General features: G+C 44.2%; 1 protein-coding gene across 2 annotated transcripts in view; it reads right to left on the minus strand.

The window, feature by feature from the left end:
* The window catches only part of COL5A1 (collagen type V alpha 1 chain), a 174,428-nt gene that overhangs the window by 47,428 nt on the left and 107,956 nt on the right, over positions 1 to 19,044 (minus strand). The window contains exons 19-28 of one of the 2 annotated variants that reach the window (XM_067309218.1): positions 18,742 to 18,795; positions 16,884 to 16,928; positions 13,940 to 13,993; positions 12,482 to 12,526; positions 11,750 to 11,803; positions 11,075 to 11,119; positions 9,719 to 9,772; positions 7,335 to 7,379; positions 4,913 to 4,966; positions 1,138 to 1,182 (exon numbers count right to left, since the gene is read on the minus strand). In XM_067309218.1, the coding sequence (XP_067165319.1) occupies positions 1,138 to 1,182; positions 4,913 to 4,966; positions 7,335 to 7,379; positions 9,719 to 9,772; positions 11,075 to 11,119; positions 11,750 to 11,803; positions 12,482 to 12,526; positions 13,940 to 13,993; positions 16,884 to 16,928; positions 18,742 to 18,795 (495 nt within the window). The remainder of the gene's footprint in view (positions 1 to 1,137; positions 1,183 to 4,912; positions 4,967 to 7,334; positions 7,380 to 9,718; positions 9,773 to 11,074; positions 11,120 to 11,749; positions 11,804 to 12,481; positions 12,527 to 13,939; positions 13,994 to 16,883; positions 16,929 to 18,741; positions 18,796 to 19,044) is intronic. The other variant, XM_067309219.1, reaches the window with a different exon arrangement.

Here is a 19,044-nt window from a genome sequence, read left to right on the forward strand (position 1 = left end):
GGGCTTCTCTGGCCTCACTGTATGGTCCCTACATGGGGAGGTCTTTGGCATACACGAGCAGGCATGAAAAAGCATGCAAATACTCAAACGTGAGAATAACATCCTCATGCTGCACAGCCAGGCTGCAACAGCCGAGGCCCCAGAGGGATCACAAGTATGTATTCCCTCACATCCCTCACTGGCTGCAAGTCAACATCACAAATCTGGCTCGATGTGAATAACAACACCTTGCCAGGATTGGGAACCAATTATTTCTGAAGTACAACTGGCTTTATTTTCATCAGAATGTTTTACACCATACTTCTAGGCAACCTCTAAGACAGTGGCAATATTTCTTTCAGCCAAGAAGGTTTAATTGCAGAGCTTAAATCAATAATGTATTTCATCCTACAGCAAATCCCTCATAGACAATGAAGACATAGTTCCCAGAAACACCTTTGGAGTCTGGAAGGTCTCTGCCAGGATTCCCTAGCTAAAACTGCCAGCTTTGCTGCCAAATTGTTATGGGGTAAGAATGAAAGAATATGGATTTCTTTAGGACTGGAAAAGGGCAAGAATTTTCTCCATCTCCCACTCTTCCTCTAGGAAAAAAACACCCCATCTTTGATATATGCACATATAGACTGTGTCAACTTTCTTACTGACTTAGATTTCACAAGCTGCTCTATTGACTGGGCTGGGTAGCATATTCCATATGCTGTACTTCACAGGTCCAAATCCGCTTGCTCTTATCCAGCTGTAACACACCACACAAACCCTTCATCTCTGTGGAAGCATGCCCAGAACACTAAAGCTGCAAATTCTGTCAGGAGGAAATCGCCACGAAGCTGGACTCTGAGCTATTAGCAACGGCTGGTCTCAGCAAACCGACCAAAACCTGAGCAGGCCACTGAGACTCAATTACTCCCAGGTCAGAGCCGAGATGTGCTAGCAGAACATCATGGCAGGTATCCATCCTGTGCCTGCTCCAAAAATAAATAGAGGTGACCAGTCCCCAGGACTCTCAGCCCAAGTGCTCATCTAAGAGAGCACACCCCACGCATGAGAAAATTTCTCAAGCGGCCATCCTGCAGGACTAGCCTGCAAAAATGCTCAGAGCCTGTAGAAAGCCAAGTCAAACATATAGTGTTAACTCACCTTTTCACCTTTGGTACCTTTCAGTCCACGAACACCATCTGCTCCCTTGCAGGAGATAAAAAGAGATATTACAAGGGTACATGTAAGCTTTTTGCTTCCTGCTATGTTGACAATGACATCTGTACAAGTTACGTTCCTAAAGGTATTGCTAATCAAACATCAGCTGCTGAATGGGGGCTTTTGGTTTGTCAGCGAGTGTCCGATACTCAAAAACTTCTGCTGACTTGATTGGGCAGGTGGGGTTGGTGGTCTCTGCCCATTCCCAGCATAATTTGTGGAATCAAATTTCCAGGCATAAAACTCATGATGAAAAGTGTGTTTTCTGCATGTACTTTCCAAAAACATTTCCACAAATGCCTTGCCCGCATGTTGAGCTCACTTGAGTATTAACAGAAAACCAGTGCAAAAGTTGTACACAGACACTTGGGAAGTGAATTCATTTTAAAAACATGGAGCACATATCCAGAGGTTTCCGTGCCAGTCTGCAGCGGTCAGCAGCGCTGCTGTAACACCCACAAAGGTTAAGCTTGGCTCCTTTTACCACAGTTCTCGCCTTTGTACATGCACTGTTTTTTTGTTGTTGTTTTATTTTTATGAGTTCTGCTGTCTGGGGAAATCTGGGAGCTCCTCAGGTCAACGACAAGACCTGGATTTCTTTTCTCCTGCCTGATGGGATGGAGCTGGACCACCTGCAGTGCAAGTAAATACATTTAAGGCTGCTTTTGAAGCACCCATTCAGCTTTCCCTTGCCTTGCAAGGCTGGGCAGCCCCATGCAGATCCTGGCCCACTCGCCCAGCTGCCACAGACACCTGCCTGCAGAAGAAGTCCTCACAGCAGCAGCAGCCTGCCCAGAGCCCTCTCATGGCAAAAGCCTGTTAATGACCCTCTTCAGCCAAAACTCAGCTCAACCCTGCGGGCTCAAAACCAGAGCAAGTCTTCAGAAAACTGGAATCCAAGGCAGCATTACCTGTAACCTGCAGTTACCTCTGTCTGGAGCGACACGACATGGCGATACTACAAAGCACACTGCTGCTTAATCAGCTCCCAGTGGCTGAGATGGTTAGTTGTAAATGGACAAGGTAAAGAGGATGTAATTCTCCAGAAGATATTGCTACTCTCAAGATTTGAGAGATGCAGTCAAGTATTATCTAGCACTAACCTCCTCCCCAGAGTTTTCTTGTCGCCTTGTTTGTTATTATGCTGCACTCAGCACCCAAGCCATTACGTTCAATAGAAAAGCTGCTGACACCAAAAACCCTGGCACCCTGGTGCAGACTCAGGGCGAGAGGGGAGCCAGGGGGACAGACAGGAGGAGAAAACTGCAGTCAACCTAAGGCAGAAGCTGGACTGGGAAGCTGTGCACAAGAGCAAAACTGTCGCTTATTTATGCAGCACAACGATAACTAATTGCATTAATGCAGGTCACTCTCCATTTCCTGAACTACTGGTTCTCCAGTGGGGGAACAAAGAGGAATTTCGCACTTCCAATGCAGAGGAGAAAGCAGGGAAGTAACACAGAAAGACTGCCTAGAAGAACTGGAAGAGAGGAAGCTGCCAAACAGGATCAAACTGGGCTCCATCTGGGCCAGCATTTCTCTCTGAGAGAAGGACCAGGGCTTCCCCAGGGCTGCTGGTGGAGAAGCTGCAGTCACTGCTTAATGAATCACCTGCCCAGGGGAGACCTGTCTCCTGAGCTACCACAGCTTACAAACCACGTGCCACACCAGGATTTCTACCCCCTGCCGAATTTTACCTGGTTATAAACTAAACAAGGAGATGCTGAATAAAACTGAAAAGAGAGGAGAAGATGAGTTTAAAAAATTCAGCCACCAGATAAATGTGCCTGGAGCAAGGCCACCATCTGAAGAGAGATTCGCGTACCTCCTGGAGGTGTTTGTACAAATGTGAAGTCTGACCAAAACAAGGGGTCTCGCACAGGCCAGGCCTAACACAACCAGAGTCAGTGAAGTGAGTCTTGCTTGGCACATCAAGAGGCTACATCAAGAGGCTGGCTTGGCCACTCTCAGGAGGCTGCAGACTGTCAGTATGCAACAGAGTCAGCACTAATGCACCGTGAGATCTAAGACCTGGTTGCCTGCTGCTGCTTGTGGGGGCTGCGGGCTCCAAATGCTGCTGGGAATTAGGAAAATGCTGAACAGTCAAGTTCTGCCTTAGGTGCATGAATTGCCCTACAGATGGCAGGGGCTATACACAAAGGACCACGCTGAACGTCACTGCAGCTAGCCACCAACCTCAGGGCAGAATCACTTCTGGAGGCAAAGCAACTCTTGCAATAAGTTGGGGTTTTTTGTTTTTGTTGTTGTTTTTTAAAGGAGTAATATTTTGCTCCAGGTATTTTAACATTTTTTTTCCTCCCTTTGGCAAGTAGAGAAAAAGTATAATTAAAAGTACATCAAAAATTTTTGCAGCAGGACAGGATTCTGATAAGCGAGGCAAGATCTAAAAATTATTTATAGCTGCAAGCCCAAAGAGACACATTTTTCTCAGAACTGGAGATTCATTCACTTACTAGAATACTGCTTGTAGGAAACAAAACCTTTTTCGTAAACGCTATGGATTTGGTGCACGACACACTTTCTGTAGATCACTATAATGTGGAACAGTTCTACTTTAGCAGTAAACACAACAGCAAACCATTCCCCAATGGACCACTGCATCTCGATCTGCAACGTTGCAAGAAATGAGATGAAAGCTTGCTTTGGTTAAATACATCTAGCTTAAAATCTGAAGCAGAACAGCAAATGGGTTTTTGCTATTGAAAAAATATACAAGGGATTTAGGAGGGCTTTATTTCACCCGTAGTCCTCAGTCTGTGTTTGTATCCACTAGCACAGGTCCCTGCAGATTCACTGGACCTTTGGGATGCAGGATGCAAGCGCAGCTGAACTAATATACCCTGACGGAACGTAACAGCCATAACAGAGTGGGGAAAAAATACCCCCGCCTTCTTATCAGCGTGTAAGTACTGCAGACAGCAGCAGCAAGCCAGAGAAGAGAAATTCAATCTAGTGAGAAAACACATTGCTGAGACGCACAAGCTTCGTATAACAAGATTTTGGATCAGGAGCATGAAAAGCTTGCTTTGTTTTAGTAATAGGCTATTTTGTTTCATTAACGGGCTTGTTAAAGTCTTCACATTCTGGCTGAGATTTACTTTGACTGTAAACTGAAAATGATTGGAATGGGACTGAGCCATACTCACAAAGAATTAAAAGAGAAATCTCTCCAAAGTGCTGAATGAGGCTACAAGGTGTTATTGGAGAGCAGGGGACTTAAAATCTTCATGGCCTGTGAGAAGACGTGAGACTGAGACTTGATCAAGCAGTAAAGATCATGGAGTAAAGTCACGGAGGTGGCTGTAAGCACTCCTGTAGGGCATTTATATTCCTACTAGTAATACTTCTTTTTTCAGGTAAAAACATCTAGATTTACCACAACCCTTGCTGTTTCCTTCAGACATGACTGGCATCTCCACAGGTTTCCCCACGACCCACTTCTAAGTGGCAGGTAATGCACTCAGCGATGGGGACTCTGGATTATCCCCTCAAACTGCACTCTCCTGTCACCCTCTCATCACTTCTACAGCCACAGAACCAGAGCACGCAACACACTTTTCACCAGGGCACGAAGGTGGGGTCCCCTTCTTTAGGTTTGTTTGAAAAGACCTAACAGATCCCATTCCTCTCCAGCACAACCTGGAGAACTCGAGTCAAACAAGCAATGAGGGGGACAGTGTCTTTACTTCCTTCTTACCTTGACTCCACGTGGTCCTGGGTAACCAATGGGGCCCTGAGGACCTGATGGACCCTGGGATTAAAAAAACATCAAAAAGAAAAACACATTAAATCAATATGAAGGTGCAGCAATAAGGAGAATGTGCAGGGAACCAATATCCCAGCAATGTCTGCTTCAAACCAGGCAGAAATGGAAGCGGCCATCTGAAAATGGGTCAAAACATACAGAGAGCTACAGGAGTGTTGCTTAGACGAGGCGCAGTCGTCTGAGCAAAACGCAAAGATCTATACAACAGGAAAGCAGGAAGAGACAAGACAGCCAAACAACAGAGCAACAACTTGTTAGAAAGGGGATTTATAAATAAGACCTATGACTTGTGTTTTGTATTAAAAAAAAAAAAAAAAAAAAAAAAAAAAAAAAACAACACAAGTTCTCTGAGAAAGGAAGAACATGTTCATCTGCTTTCCCCACCCTTCCCAAACAGTTCTGGTTTGACAGTAACACAGCAGCCCTGTTCGGGTGCAATACAAGGGCTTATGACGATGATCACAAACAGGAGTCACAGCTTGAGGCACAAGCCTCTGGGTGATGTCCTCTGGCCTCAGTTATGGGGGGGGGAGGAGAGGAGACACTCATAAAGCTCCTTTCTGGCAACCAAAAGCTATGAATCATCACTGGCACCACTAGCAGTGCTGGACTTAGTGCCAGATACCTGCCCTGCAAAGTCTCTGTAACTACCCAGTCCCCTTGCTGTCACGCTGTCTTATGACTCTGCAGATAAATCACCTTCTTCATTGAATTTGGTTGGGTTTTATTTTGCTCAGTTAGCGAACTAAGTAAATACTCTTCCATTTCTTTCAGACTGAGCTGGACAATTTTTTCCAGTCTGACAGCCAGACGGAGCTGACGGATCTATACTTCTTGTGGTCCGCTGGAGTCTCAGACCTCATGCTAGTGTCAATTGGAACAAATCTAGCAGCATAAACACTGCTCTGAGATCATAATTGCTCAAGTAATAACTCATGGAGAAAGTTATGGTCTGGATCTGGACTTTTACCCTGACACCTGCCGACTCCCTGACGTTTGCTAAATGTCTCCCAACGCAGGGAGCGCCTGCACAACTGCTTATTGGCTTTTAATATTCTACAGACGTGAACATTTGAATTCCTGGCCTTGCATGATGCCAGCCGGACAAATGGCCCCAATCAAGGCTGCAGCCATCATTTCCTGCATTATACAGTACCCAAGCAAGGCAAGAGTGAACTTCAATCAAACCGGACTGTGCTCTAATAAAAGACTTTTGACAAATGTAATGTTTTTCAACTGAATGGGACACAGCGGGAATGCAGATGGTAAATCTCCCAGACAGACTGACGACCGTATAATTCAAGGACTCTAGCCTCAAGCAATATTCTCAAATATATTGTTAAAGAGGGACTTCGACTGGGGTGGGGGAGAAGAAAAAAGACCACAAATACAAAAAAAGTAATTTTCTGCAGTCCCCTGGGCCATGAAGGATATTTATTTGTGTCTGATTAAGAGAACGCTTTCCTTCACAGTCTCGGTTCTCATGTCAGTTGAGCTATTCAGTGCTGCTTGCCAGGAAAGCAGGGAAAAGTAATGATGTTTTGCTAGATTTCTGGGGCAACTGCAGCATCATTGGAAAAATCGTAACTGCCCCCTCACTCCTCCTGTAACCAAAGCACCACAGAGAAAACCCTCTGGCAGAATCACTAGAAACATCTCAGAATGAAACTGTTAACAAAGATCTGATGGCTAAATAAGCTGCCAGTCTTACAATAGCCACCCTTCCAGGTGGCATTTTCTGGGTTCTCACAAACACTGAAAGAACATCATACTATTTCTGCATATTTCTTTCCCCCACCTCGCAGAACTAATTGAGGAAAGAATAGCAAAACCACCAAAAGAGAGACACAAACAGATGACCTGGGGCTCAGCTTTCAGAATCGTTGCAGTGGGGTTTGCTTCTTGCCACCTCCTATCTTCTGACTGCTCAGCCACCCCTGGGCTCCAGGAAGATTTGTCTCCATCCAGTTAACTTAACCTTCTCAGCGCGTGTCTGTGCTCTCACCCAGCCTTAGCATTTGTAGCATTCCTGTGTCAGCTAGGAATGTGAAACTACTCGACACAGTTCTGCCAGCAGAAGTCCTCGTGCTGGCAAACATCTTTTTGACAGTATTATTTATTTTATTTTGGGAAGAACTATAAGCCTTAACAGAAAAATCTCTCTTTCACTATTAGCTCCAGCTGCTAATAGCAAACTCCCTTAATAGACACACTCTCTCTCCTCTTCAGGACTGACTGCAGCACTTTCATGCCTCTGTGGCAATGAATGTATCTTCAATTTCAAGGCTAATGTTAAATTCTTAATTCCTATTTTGTGATACTTAACAGTAATAAGGAGCTTGTTGACACCTACCTGACTCCCCTTCTCTCCAGGAGGACCTTCTTTGCCAGGATGACCCTATTAATAAGAGACAAACAGAAGAGGGAAATGGGTTTATTGTGTGCCTAATGCTTCGAAACCAGCAAGCTCAATCAGCCAGCTATGATTTATTTGCAAGAGAACAGTTACTCTCCAGGAAGCACTTACTGATACAAGTAGCCCCACTGAAGCCAGCTTGCATGAGTAAGCTTTCACCCAAAGAAAGAGGACCGTACTTTGGTCCTTGGTGCTATTCTACTTTGTTATTCCACACTTTCTTATTCTTCACCACCTCTCAACAGAGAAGCAGAAACCATTTTGCAAATATTAATTCACGAATTAGAACACCTCAGCGAGTTCAGCAGTGAGCAGCATATAAATTTTGCAGATGGGAATCCAAGATAAAATTAACACCTTGTGTTAGCAAACTTGTGAAGGTCACAAGCTGCCCAGATTGGTCAGAGCCACTCATTAATTTGCTAATTCCTAGAGTCAGTTGCAAAATTTCATGACAAAAGCTCCCTTAACCCACATCTGTGTTACACGCTGGCTGGGTGCCTGCCAGCATTCTTCCTGGGATTTGATGCTGAATAACCCAACATCCAAGAGTTTCCAACACATTCTTATCCACAGCCTTTAGAAGCTTTTCGTTGGGATTTCGAACCATAGAAAATGAAGGTGTGAATTGCTTCAGATGTAGCTGGGAGGATTAGTGAGAAACTGGAAATCCATGGAAGCGGTCTTCAGTGTTGATTTTCCTGCTATAGCAGTCAAATGGTGCTAGGATAAAATATGACTTTTTGGTTGGTAATGTTTGTATGAAGGCATTAAACCCTCAGCTAAGGCACTCCCTGCACACTCACAGTCCTCCTTTTTTAAAGGAGATGAGAGCACATCCAGGTACTCTACAGCTACTGAGAACTTCTGTGCTCAAGAGTTTCTTTACATATGAGCTCTCCTCAATACGCAAATGACTTTCTAACAACTAAACAAGCAAAATCATAGACTATTTTCCATGATTAGTCTTTATAAAGGGAAGGTCAGACAAGCAAGATTTCATAAAGCAGGAAAAGTTTCTAGTTTAAAAGAAGGAAAATGACACCTGTCATTTATACACCTTCAAAACATAGGAGAAAATGCAATCTGAATTCATCCTACAGTACCTGTGAATTTAAATGGCACCAACAGCATCAGTGCACAAAACAGGCCGTATAATTGTGTCTGCCTTCAGCTCCTGATACCCGTCTGCACTCCAGGGGAGGTAAAATGCAAGTACAACAACATTTCAAAAACACTTATCCACTGCACACTATATCATCACCCTTTTCAAAATGCCCATCTCCATTACCGTTACTGAGATCAAAAATTGATGAGTGACTCGGTTGGCTTGGCCTTCAGGGATTTTCCGATATCTTCCAAGGCTAATTTCTATAAAGAGACCATGGGCAGGGTTTTGCCCTTAGAAAGAGCAACCCATATACTTACAAACCGACAAGCTACTGTCCGCAAACTATGTGGCTACCAGTGACAAAGGACCTGTGACTGTGCACGCCTATCTGTGCTCAGCTTGCAGGTCATACACAACCAACCTTCAGTCTGCATAAAAACGGACCTGGCATCTTCTGCAACTGAAGTTCCCTGGAGGCTGCCGTAAAGAACTTCACATTGAAAGCTACAGCCTTGAAGATGTTCTGGGCTTTGCTTTAGCTGCTCTGTTGACTCAGCTAATAATTTTATGAATGTTCTAAATGTCCTCTATAGGAATGATAATCCCTGGGTGGAAAACGTAATTTTTTTGCCATGCTTTGCACTTACATTAGGGGAATGTAACTATTTTACATTTGTTGCTCTTATAATCAGGTGTCTCTGAGGTGTGTAAAAATAAGATCAATTTTAAAGGCCAGAAATTTGAGACCAACTTCTAGGGCAAGGAGTAAATGATGTTTAAAGTCGGATTAGGAGGAAGCGGCAAGAATACATTAGCATGCAATTTCAAACTGTTCTTATCACCATTCTGCAGCAGTGCCCAGAGGCCCTTAGAGAGATCAGGACCCCACTGTGTTAGAGCTGCGGTATGCGCACAAGCATACACACAGACAGAAGAGACCGTCCTTACCTCGGTGAGCTTCCGACCTACGTAAAACAGAGAGAGAAACAGGGGGAGGGGAAAGAGAGGCCCAAAGAGATGATGAGAAGTACCTAATGTCATGCATAGCAAAGCTCTGAATAGGGCCAAGGCTTCTCAAATTCAAACCCTTCAACATAGCCGAAATGTGGGCAGACTCTGCCGGCCTGACCTTGCTGATGGGCGCAGCAGCCATGCAGGATCAAACCTGCAGCAGCTGCGCCAAGCAGAGACCCAGGAGCAGACTACTTACCGGAGGACCATCTGCACCCGGCATGCCAGGAAGACCAGGTTTGCCCAGCGGCCCCTAGAAACAAACAGAAAATCAACAGCAGCAATAGTGAGAGCCCCCAGAGCGTCAGAGGAAGGGGACACTTCAGACACAGTTCTGGCTTTTCCTAGTCATGATGCTGCAGAGAGGTGGGTCTTTTGGAAAAGTTGCAGTGACTTGCAGGGAACCTGATTATTTCTGTGAACAGTGTCGTTCTAGCAGCCTGGGAGGCTGCAAGGGTTAGTGCTGGGACCTCACTGAGACAGGCACAAAATAGCCACGAGAGCTCAACAAGAAAAGCCTGGGCATGAGGCTGCAAAAGCAAATGGATCCCAAGGCTGGGAGCAAGCTGCTGCCCTGCTGAACAGGGCACTGCGCTGTGCATTTGCATAAGTTCAAGCTGGAAGATACCAAAGCATGGGGCTCACTGGACCAAAAAATGCCTATTCTTTAGTGACAAATGGCAGAAAGATTAACTGGCAAAGGAAGCAAAACTAGCAGAGTGGAGCTGCCCCCATTGACTGTGTCTTGCTGCTTTAACGCTGTTAAGTGATTACCCTTTTAATTAAGCAAATCCCTGATTTCTCACACTGTCAAGGAGTGCCACTACTGCTGCAAGTGTGTGACTCAGCATTGAAATCCGAGAGCCCTTTATCCGTTAGAATTGCTAATGCATTCTGTTTGCTCTTCTCTTGGATAGCTGCTGATCGATAATGTCATTATACTGCACGCTGCCAACACAAGCAGGGGAATTCTCCCTGTACGCATGTTGGTACACATGATATATCCCTAGTCAATGGGAGCTGTACAAACACACTCGGCGAATTACCGCTCTGTCAGCTCAGTAGGCAAAAACATTGCCCTTGTTTAAACCCTGATGGTCACACTGCTGCCTGGGTGGAACCAAGGACAGCAGTTATCCCGTGTAAACAGCAATGGAAAATCAGTGAAAGCTGGCACAGGTTGGGAGCTGGGAGGATGCAGAGGGAGGAGGTCTCAGTCAAGTGATCCAAATCCACAGGCTCTTCCCATTACCATCCCATTCAGACTTACAGGCATTTAGCCCACAGAACGAGACAATTTTCAGTCCTCTCCTAGTGTTTTACCATGGGCTGCCTTCAAAATGTTTCTCTTAAAATGGGAAATGAATGCAAATATTATGAATTAGAGGTAAACTGTGTTTCCTTGACTCTCGTCTGTCTGGAATGAGACACATTAGACTTTCATAGACACGGCTGCAAACAGATGTTACATATGGGGCAAAGGAGCAGCTGAAGTAGCAAATGCATACTAATGACAACAGTTGTTTTAAGTCAGAGCTGCAGCGTTTTAACGTACTTTCTCTCCTGGGGGACCGATTGGGCCTTGTGGACCTGGAAGACCCTGTGAATAGAAAAAAGCCAGAGTCATTAAGGAACAAGTTATTCATTCCAAATGCATTTTGGCAATGCCTCAGCTAAGCATCGTTCTAGTGCTTGCAATGGCTTGGGATTTCCCCAGCTCCATTCATTCTCAAAATGTCTTGAGAGAGACAATAAAATTTCATTTTTGTATGGCAATGCCTCATCTGGAGAGCTGCACTTCTTAGCAGTGGGCAGCCATGTTCATCTCCAAGATGGGGAATGGAGACAGCCTGAAGAACAAGACTTGCTCAGAGTCCTGCAGAAGGCTGACAATGACACACGGACATCTGTATTACCCATCTGGCTCCAAAGCAACTGGATCGTGGGATGCTAAAAATTAGACATGAGCCACAAGATGGGGCTCAGTGCTTGGACTGGGATTTTGCATTGGATTATGGCAGCAAGAGCCAGGTGAGAACCAAGGGGGATCTAAAACTGGGATTGATTTCATGTGTAAAGCATGTGAGATTTCGAGCCTGTTGCACATAATCAAGCCAGTTCCTGGCAAATCTCCTTACTGCTGCTCCCTTCTCCATGGGGGAGCAAAGCTTGTTCAAAATTAGTATCGAATCCCTTTTTCCCATCAATCATAGAGGAATCTTCATCTTACCTGAGCACCTGGATTACCCTGTTGTCCTGGGGGACCTGGCTCACCTTGAGGACCCTGTCAGAAAACAAGAAAAGAGCTGAAAGCAGGAAAGTCTAGAGCAGAGATGGTGCTAACAACCTCCTCGGGCATCAGCACGCGCTAACGGCCAGGACACCGGCTCCGAAAGGAGCCCTTCCCTCTCCACAAGACCTCTCGCAGCATCACGAAGCCCTCTCTAATGCACTGCCCACGGGCAGCATCGCCGAGTGCTCCTGGGAAGGGGAAACAGCTTTCTAACTTCTCTACGCAGTGTTATATAGAGGGGTGAAGTTATTTCAGCTCACACTCACTTCTACACATGGACATGCAGCCCAGAAGAGCTGAGCAGGGCTTTAACGCTACCTGGCTTTGCACTGGCTCTTCTGCAGGGAGTCCATTTCATCCTATTAGCACAAAGTATGAGGCATATAAAGATTTTTTTTTTTCTTTAAATTACTATATTTTGATATTCATTAAAACAACACACATCTTGATGAAAATGTTTGATCTTCATGGGGAAATAATGTGCACTTCCATCAGAAATTATAATAAATTAACATCCATTTACAGTAGGAAGATACTCTCCATGGTTTTCACAGGCTCTGATATGAATCTAGACTTAAAAGCAATTAGCAAATCTAATTTAGAAGAGTACATTTTACATACGCTCTCTATATATCTGGACTCTCTGTAAAATTAGCAGTGAAAACTTACCACATTCCCCTTGGGACCAGTTTGTCCATCCATACCAGCCACACCCTGAAAAAGGATTTAAAAAGTAGCATTATGAAAATATGTGACTATTTTGCACCACAAAAGCAGGGAAATTGCAATAAAAATAACAAAACATCAGGAGACGCTTTGGATGGAATGGAAATGGAACAATTTTCTCAAGGTGCTTGGTAAAGCAGCCAACTCAAAGAATCCAATGCAGGTTTATACTTTAAAAAGTCATTTTGGAGTTCTCCCCACTAGTTTAACCTGCCTGCAAAGAAGAATCAGCGCCAGAACATGCAAATCCTGGCTAAGTACTGCAGTCTGATTGCTTCCGACAGTGAACAGGCTTGTCGTAGCAAATGAAAAGGAACAACTGGACAAAAGATCTCGCTCAGAAATTAAACATTTTGTTCAGTGAGACAGGGGGTGAAGCCAATGGGGCTGCACTGACTGATGCCAAAACAAGGATCTGACCCAGGTTGTTTTTAATGGCATTACAGATGAAGCAGAGTCCCCATGGCTGGCTGAGGTTTCCTCAAAAAGAAAACATACTGTGTCCCCCCAAAATACTCCCCCTTCCGTCTGCAAACAAAATGCAGCTTGTACCTGGGGACCAAGAAAAACAGTCAGGTTCATACACTCCCTGAGCATCTTCGTTAAGGATATAACACCATACCCAGGTCAGCTGGAAATCTCTTGTTGAGGCTTCTGCATTTACTGGTTTACTCTGGGGACAGGGTAAGTTATATGGGCTTCATGGCATGCTTGCGCAAACTAGACAAGTTTGGAGCAGATCCTTAGCCCTCACTAAGTTTCAGCAGGACGAGGACCTGGGAGCGAGGAGGTCCCACGAGCTGGCCTGCGAGGGGAGAGGGGCCTCACCGCTGGAAAGCTGACCCCCCCTCAGCTCTAGCAGCAGCCTGGGCTTCGGGTTTTAAGTTCTGGGGTCTCCATCAGCTGTAATGATCTACAGAGAGAGCCCTTACACCAGCACTTCCCCCAGCGAGCAGCGTACAGCAGACAAGGTGACAGTCTCTTCACAGTTCCTGAATAAAAAACTACACGTTCCTTCCTTGGCTTTCGCCTGAAATCTGAGCAAACTGCTCTGAAGGTTCAACAGCCCTCAGGCAAAAGCTAATAGCAAAGCCCCTGTGTTAATAACTCCCATTCTTCCCTTTCAGCTAGACTTTAATTTTTACTCGGGTGGGACAGATCTCGAGCTGCAGCAAATGAACGTGATGCCACTGAAAACAGGGGAGAATACAGCTTTTGAGCTATAATTTTTTTTTTTTTTTGAACACTGCTTCTTTTCATAGAACATATAAAATTATCCAGTTGTATTAACTCTTTGAATAACTCACTGGGACAGGGTAGTTTTCCCTGGAAAACTCAGCTTAGCTGTCTGAGGAGAGCCGAGGAGGGCAGCAGGCCCAGGGAGGGGGCTCAGACACCTACCGGTGGCCCTGGAGGACCCGGTGGTCCTTTCGGTCCCAGCAGTCCTCGGGGTCCCTGTTGGAGGAAGCAAAGGGGGTGAGTGTTTCCAGTGCTTACGGACGCGTTCCTCCTCACAGCAGCGCATGGGGATGGGGACCTGTCCCTCCGGCGGTCGCTGTGTGCCACTCACTGCCTATGAAGGCAGGGAGGGCTGACCACCGTGTTGGGTTTGCGCTAACAGCTGCTTCCTTATTTCAGAACCTGGTAAGAGAAATTCTGTGTGTGCGCATCCTTGAAATGCCTTTTATAAAGATAAATAATATAGACACAGGCATTTATTCTTTGGATTGGAGGAAGGCCCACTTAAACCAAATTTGTTTACTAATTTAGTCATAATCCTGAATTACCCTATAATGCACACAATGATGCAAAGTACTTTGCAGCCAAGTCATTCTAGCTAGATAGTATTATGAGGAATGAACCGATACCACTAATGGATCGTTAGGGTTAGCATTTCAAAATCCTTCCAGATTTAATTTTTATCATTGACAATCTATATAACTTGGCAAGGCTGGAAAAGTTTGCAGCCTGCAGCAAAAAATATATTTTGAAAGGCATCTGGTTCTTAAACCATAGCTAGCCAAGACTCCTGCTGTCATGGTGCTGTCTTTCCATTTCTAGTTTTCTCCCCAGGTTGAACATAGCATCATCTTCAGGGCAAATGAGAAGATTGGAGTATTATATTCAATAAGCAGAGATGTGGCAGGAGAATTGCGTTAATTCAAGAAAGTGCTACAGCTCATGCTTCGATTTACTGAGGAAGCTTTGCAAATCACATCCCGGCAGCTCCTCTCCTTTGAGCCTTCAGATAGGTTTGTAGGAAAAGGCAAGGGAGAGGATTCTTACGTGCCCGTCAGAGCACTCGGATGCAGATCTGAAAGCTCTGCTTTTAAAGGCAGGCCCTTTATTACAATATTAGGGACTGAAGTAGCACTCCGGATATTTACAGGGATGATGCTCGTTCACTGTCATGGAGGAAAACCATTCTTGATTAATGGGCAGTTTTATCTGCTTGCCCAAATATTATAGATTCCTTTTACGATTCACAGAAGATAGAGGAATTAAAATGAAATGTTGTAAGATAAAATATAGAACAGTCAAAGTTCCTGATCCCGCAAAAGTGTAAGAATGAGGATGTTTGCAGCACAAACCAGATACATCCCAGGGTGGCCTGTCCCAGCCACCCGCATCCTTCGAGGGTGAAAGCCTTGCACGCCGAGCCCCGGCAGAGCACCTCCTCTGGCTGATTCTTATATAAACTGGCTATGGGAATTGGCAGAAAATGAAGCAAGGTGCAGAGGAACAAATTCTGAAGTCCCACCACTAGTTTCAGTTGCCATTAAATTTGATAAGGCCCACTTTTGGCCCAGGGCGGAAAAAAAAGGCAAACATGAAGATTTGGGGATGTATATTTATAACCAAAAGTTTCCTGTAATGCGATTTAAACCTTTCCTCTGGGCATCATAGACATTTTTTCTTGTGCTGCTGATATAAAAATAAACTTTCCTGCATCTATTATCATCATTTAAGTTCCTCTTTTGTGACTATATTACCTGAGCACATAAATGCTTTTAAGAAGTTAATAACCCAGAAGTTATTACTTAGACATGTGCTAAGGAGATAGCTGGGTTGATTAATCTTTTCCAGAAGTTAATCAGACATCTCATCTATAATTCAGTTCCAATGAGTCTGTAAATGCCAACCCTTCCCTTTCTTATACAAAGCGTGTCCAACATTTCTCATCAATTACTCTCAGGCCACCATGCTGGGACTTAAAACAACAAAATAAGACATTTTAAAAGCAAAGCTGATGGTAATGATATATAGTTAACGTTCTTTTTATTACAAAGTAAATGTATTTTGGACACAACAAGCGGTTAATTTTAGCAAAGCTATAACTGTATTACTCACAGAAATCTATGGACTGTTAGAAACAAAGTTTATTATTCCCAATAAAGTCAAAAAGACTTGGTATTCGGTGCAAAAAGAGCTTTCAGAGTCAAATTGACAACCCAACTGTTTCTTTGCAGTCATTTACTCCCTGAAAACATTTCCTTGGATTTTTCAAGAGATTTCTGTTCAATGACATCAGCACCTCCTTTTAGCCTTATTGATCATAGGAATTTGATTCATTGCTAACCTTCGTTTAGCTGCTCCAGTGTTTGCAATACATATAGTTGTAGGCCAAAATATCAATAAATTTGCAGAATTATGAAGTTTTATGCACTGTGAATAGAATATTGACCCCACTGAAGTCATGGCAAAAGTCCCCTTGAATTCAATCCTGCTAGGATTTCATCCTGAGATTTAAATAGGACCATCCACACTGCACAAAGCTTAAGTGCGTGGGTAAGTGAGATTCACAGCTAATTGCTGACATTACCAGTGCAATGCACTTCAGCAGCAAAACCACTCCTCACTGGAGTTTGCTGTGAACACTCACGGAAACCATACTTCATATATGCTCAACATGCACACTTTCTACACCATCCCACTTACCTGAATCCTGAAAAACATGTTAGGAAGAAGGATACATGCAGGAAGACAAGTGTGAGACCAATCTAAGTTTTACGTGTAAAGTTATGGGGTTTAAATTTCAAACACTAGCCACTGAGCAAACAATATTGATGACAATTTTGCTCATTAAAAAAAATATCAGAAAGCGTATTGCCTCATTGGCAGCCATCTTAGCAAAAACCAGGCAAAACCGTTGTTAAGGAAAAGATGTTCTCTAAACTATTCACTTGAATCTTCAAGCAACAAAAGCTCAGTCCCTGTAGGAGCTCAGGGGGCTTATTTAGCACCAGAAGAGCTGCTCCATGGGACCTCTTAAACACCAGTAGCTTATCAAGACCTTGACTAAAGCAGTGTTGCTATACATCAAGCCAAGGTAGGAGATACTTACAGGTTCTCCAGGCAGTCCTCTAGGTCCAACTTCTCCATCATCTCCCTGTATGGTAGCAAAAGTGGAGAGAGAAGCAGCAAAAGAGTAAACCCATTATATTTCAGTCACATCACAGGTGTTTCATTCTTGTTAAATAATAATCACACAGAAAACCAGCTTCCCTGGAGTAATAAAAGGGTAGCCATGCATAAGGAAGACAACGTAAGCCTTGAGACTAATACTGCGCGTGCAGAATTTACTGAGGATTAGAAATGCTGTAAGGATACTTCATAATTCATGTTGATGCTTATAAAGATGGATTTTGCTAATAGGCAAGATATTGTAGGAACAATTCAATGCGCACGAGTCACTAATCTCCAAATTTAATACTAACTGAATGGGAAGCCAGCACGGTAACACCATCCTGGGAATCTGGTTTAGCCAAATTAACCTACTGGCTCCTCCGATCAACTAGAGGCATCAGAGGGTAATTCTTAGCCCCTCCACTCCCATCACCTGCTGATGCATCACTGGGCCCCAGGGAGTATTAGACGGTGCTTCTTCCAAGTCACTTTTAAACCATCTAAAACATGAGGCTGCCCCAGGGACATCGCATCACAGCCTGGGATGCTCCCTCTTAGGAAATCAGTCCTAGCAGTCAGCCCTCGTAAATCCTCCTCTTCTGCTGATAAAATTCATTCTCTTATTCCCCATCATGCCCTCTGAGTTTCTCTCTCCACACCCCTTAAACGGTTTCTTTCTCCTAAGGATTAAATTTCTCCGCAAACTCATTGTACCATTGAAAGATATGTCTTGGGGCTTTTCATCTTCAAAGCATTTTACATCCACAACTAATTAGTCCTCACAATTTTGTCGTGAGGAAGGTGTTATTATCTGTGCTTTACAGAGGAAACAAATAGCCAGAGGTGGAAAAAGAACATTGCGGAGGGGGATGAAAGCCTGGGAAATCCATACTCAGTCCTCCGATTAAACCACACATTTCTCGGAGCTATGTATTCAGCATTTTCAATCTTTCCTCTTAAACCAGCCCTTCTAGCCCTGTAATCACTTAGTTTGTGCTTTGCTAAAGGCCTTCCAATTATTGACTAAACAGTGTTAAAGGAGAATTGAGCAATTTAATCTTTGATTCCCATGTCTGTCTGGAATTTCTATTCCCTGAGTCTTACTACACTTTGCTGTATCTTAGAAAACAAGGAGTGATAGTCTGCAAAACTAGATGATAAACATTTTTCTCACTTGTTTAACAAAAACAGTTTTATGACCAAAAAATCTTTAAAGAACACGTTCCAGTTGTAACTTTTCTTCCCATCTCCCTGGTCTCTTTCCCCCTTGTTACTTACCTTTTACCATTGCAGAAGAAAGAAAAAATGAGAGGGTAATAAAAAGGGAAAAACTAAACCCAAATGTTTTGGAGTTTTGTCTAGTTAAAAATGGAACATTATGGAAAACCCCCACTTTTCAATTTAAAAAATCTTTGCGTGTGGAGAAAAAAAAAAAGAAGTTTTGAGTCAAAAACTTCAGTAGCTCTCCATTTTATCAATGCAACGAGCCCTGTCCCAGGCCAACCTTCAGCTCAAGGTAAAATTTGCTCGATTTAGCCCATGCAAATAGAAAACACTACCAGAGCTACTCGAACACCACAGAGCCGCAGCCACATGCGATGTGGCCACTCGCCGCATCCTCAGGACGCACAGATGAGGTGCGGCCGTTTTGGATTATCTGCATTTTGTGTTAGATGATGTGCCAGTGCTTGCTTGCTTCCTTTTACACCACGTGTCTGGCTGATATTGCATCTGCTTCTTGTTTACAGGATTTAGTTATGAATTCAAAGGACTGCCGAATCCAGAGACAAACTTACCCTCTCGCCATCCTCTCCGGGTGCTCCCGGGGGTCCATGGGGGCCAGGCTCACCCTATAACAGAAAGCCAGAATAAGTCTCAGAGAAGCCAAACTCGCTCTCCTCCCGCACACAGCAACGCAAAACATCAGATAACATTGAGAAACCTAGCGATAGACTTGACTTTTCTGTCTGCACCATGTACTGGAGATACTCATATAGTCATGTTTCCCCGTAATACCCTCTGAAGCAGCAAGCCCTCTCTCTGGCTGTGGAGCCTGCAACACCAGCTGAGGGCTGTGCATGGCCCTCGTGCACGGGGTA

This window comes from Apteryx mantelli, chromosome 21 (assembly GCF_036417845.1).
Source record: "Apteryx mantelli isolate bAptMan1 chromosome 21, bAptMan1.hap1, whole genome shotgun sequence".
Taxonomy (NCBI): domain Eukaryota; kingdom Metazoa; phylum Chordata; class Aves; order Apterygiformes; family Apterygidae; genus Apteryx; species Apteryx mantelli.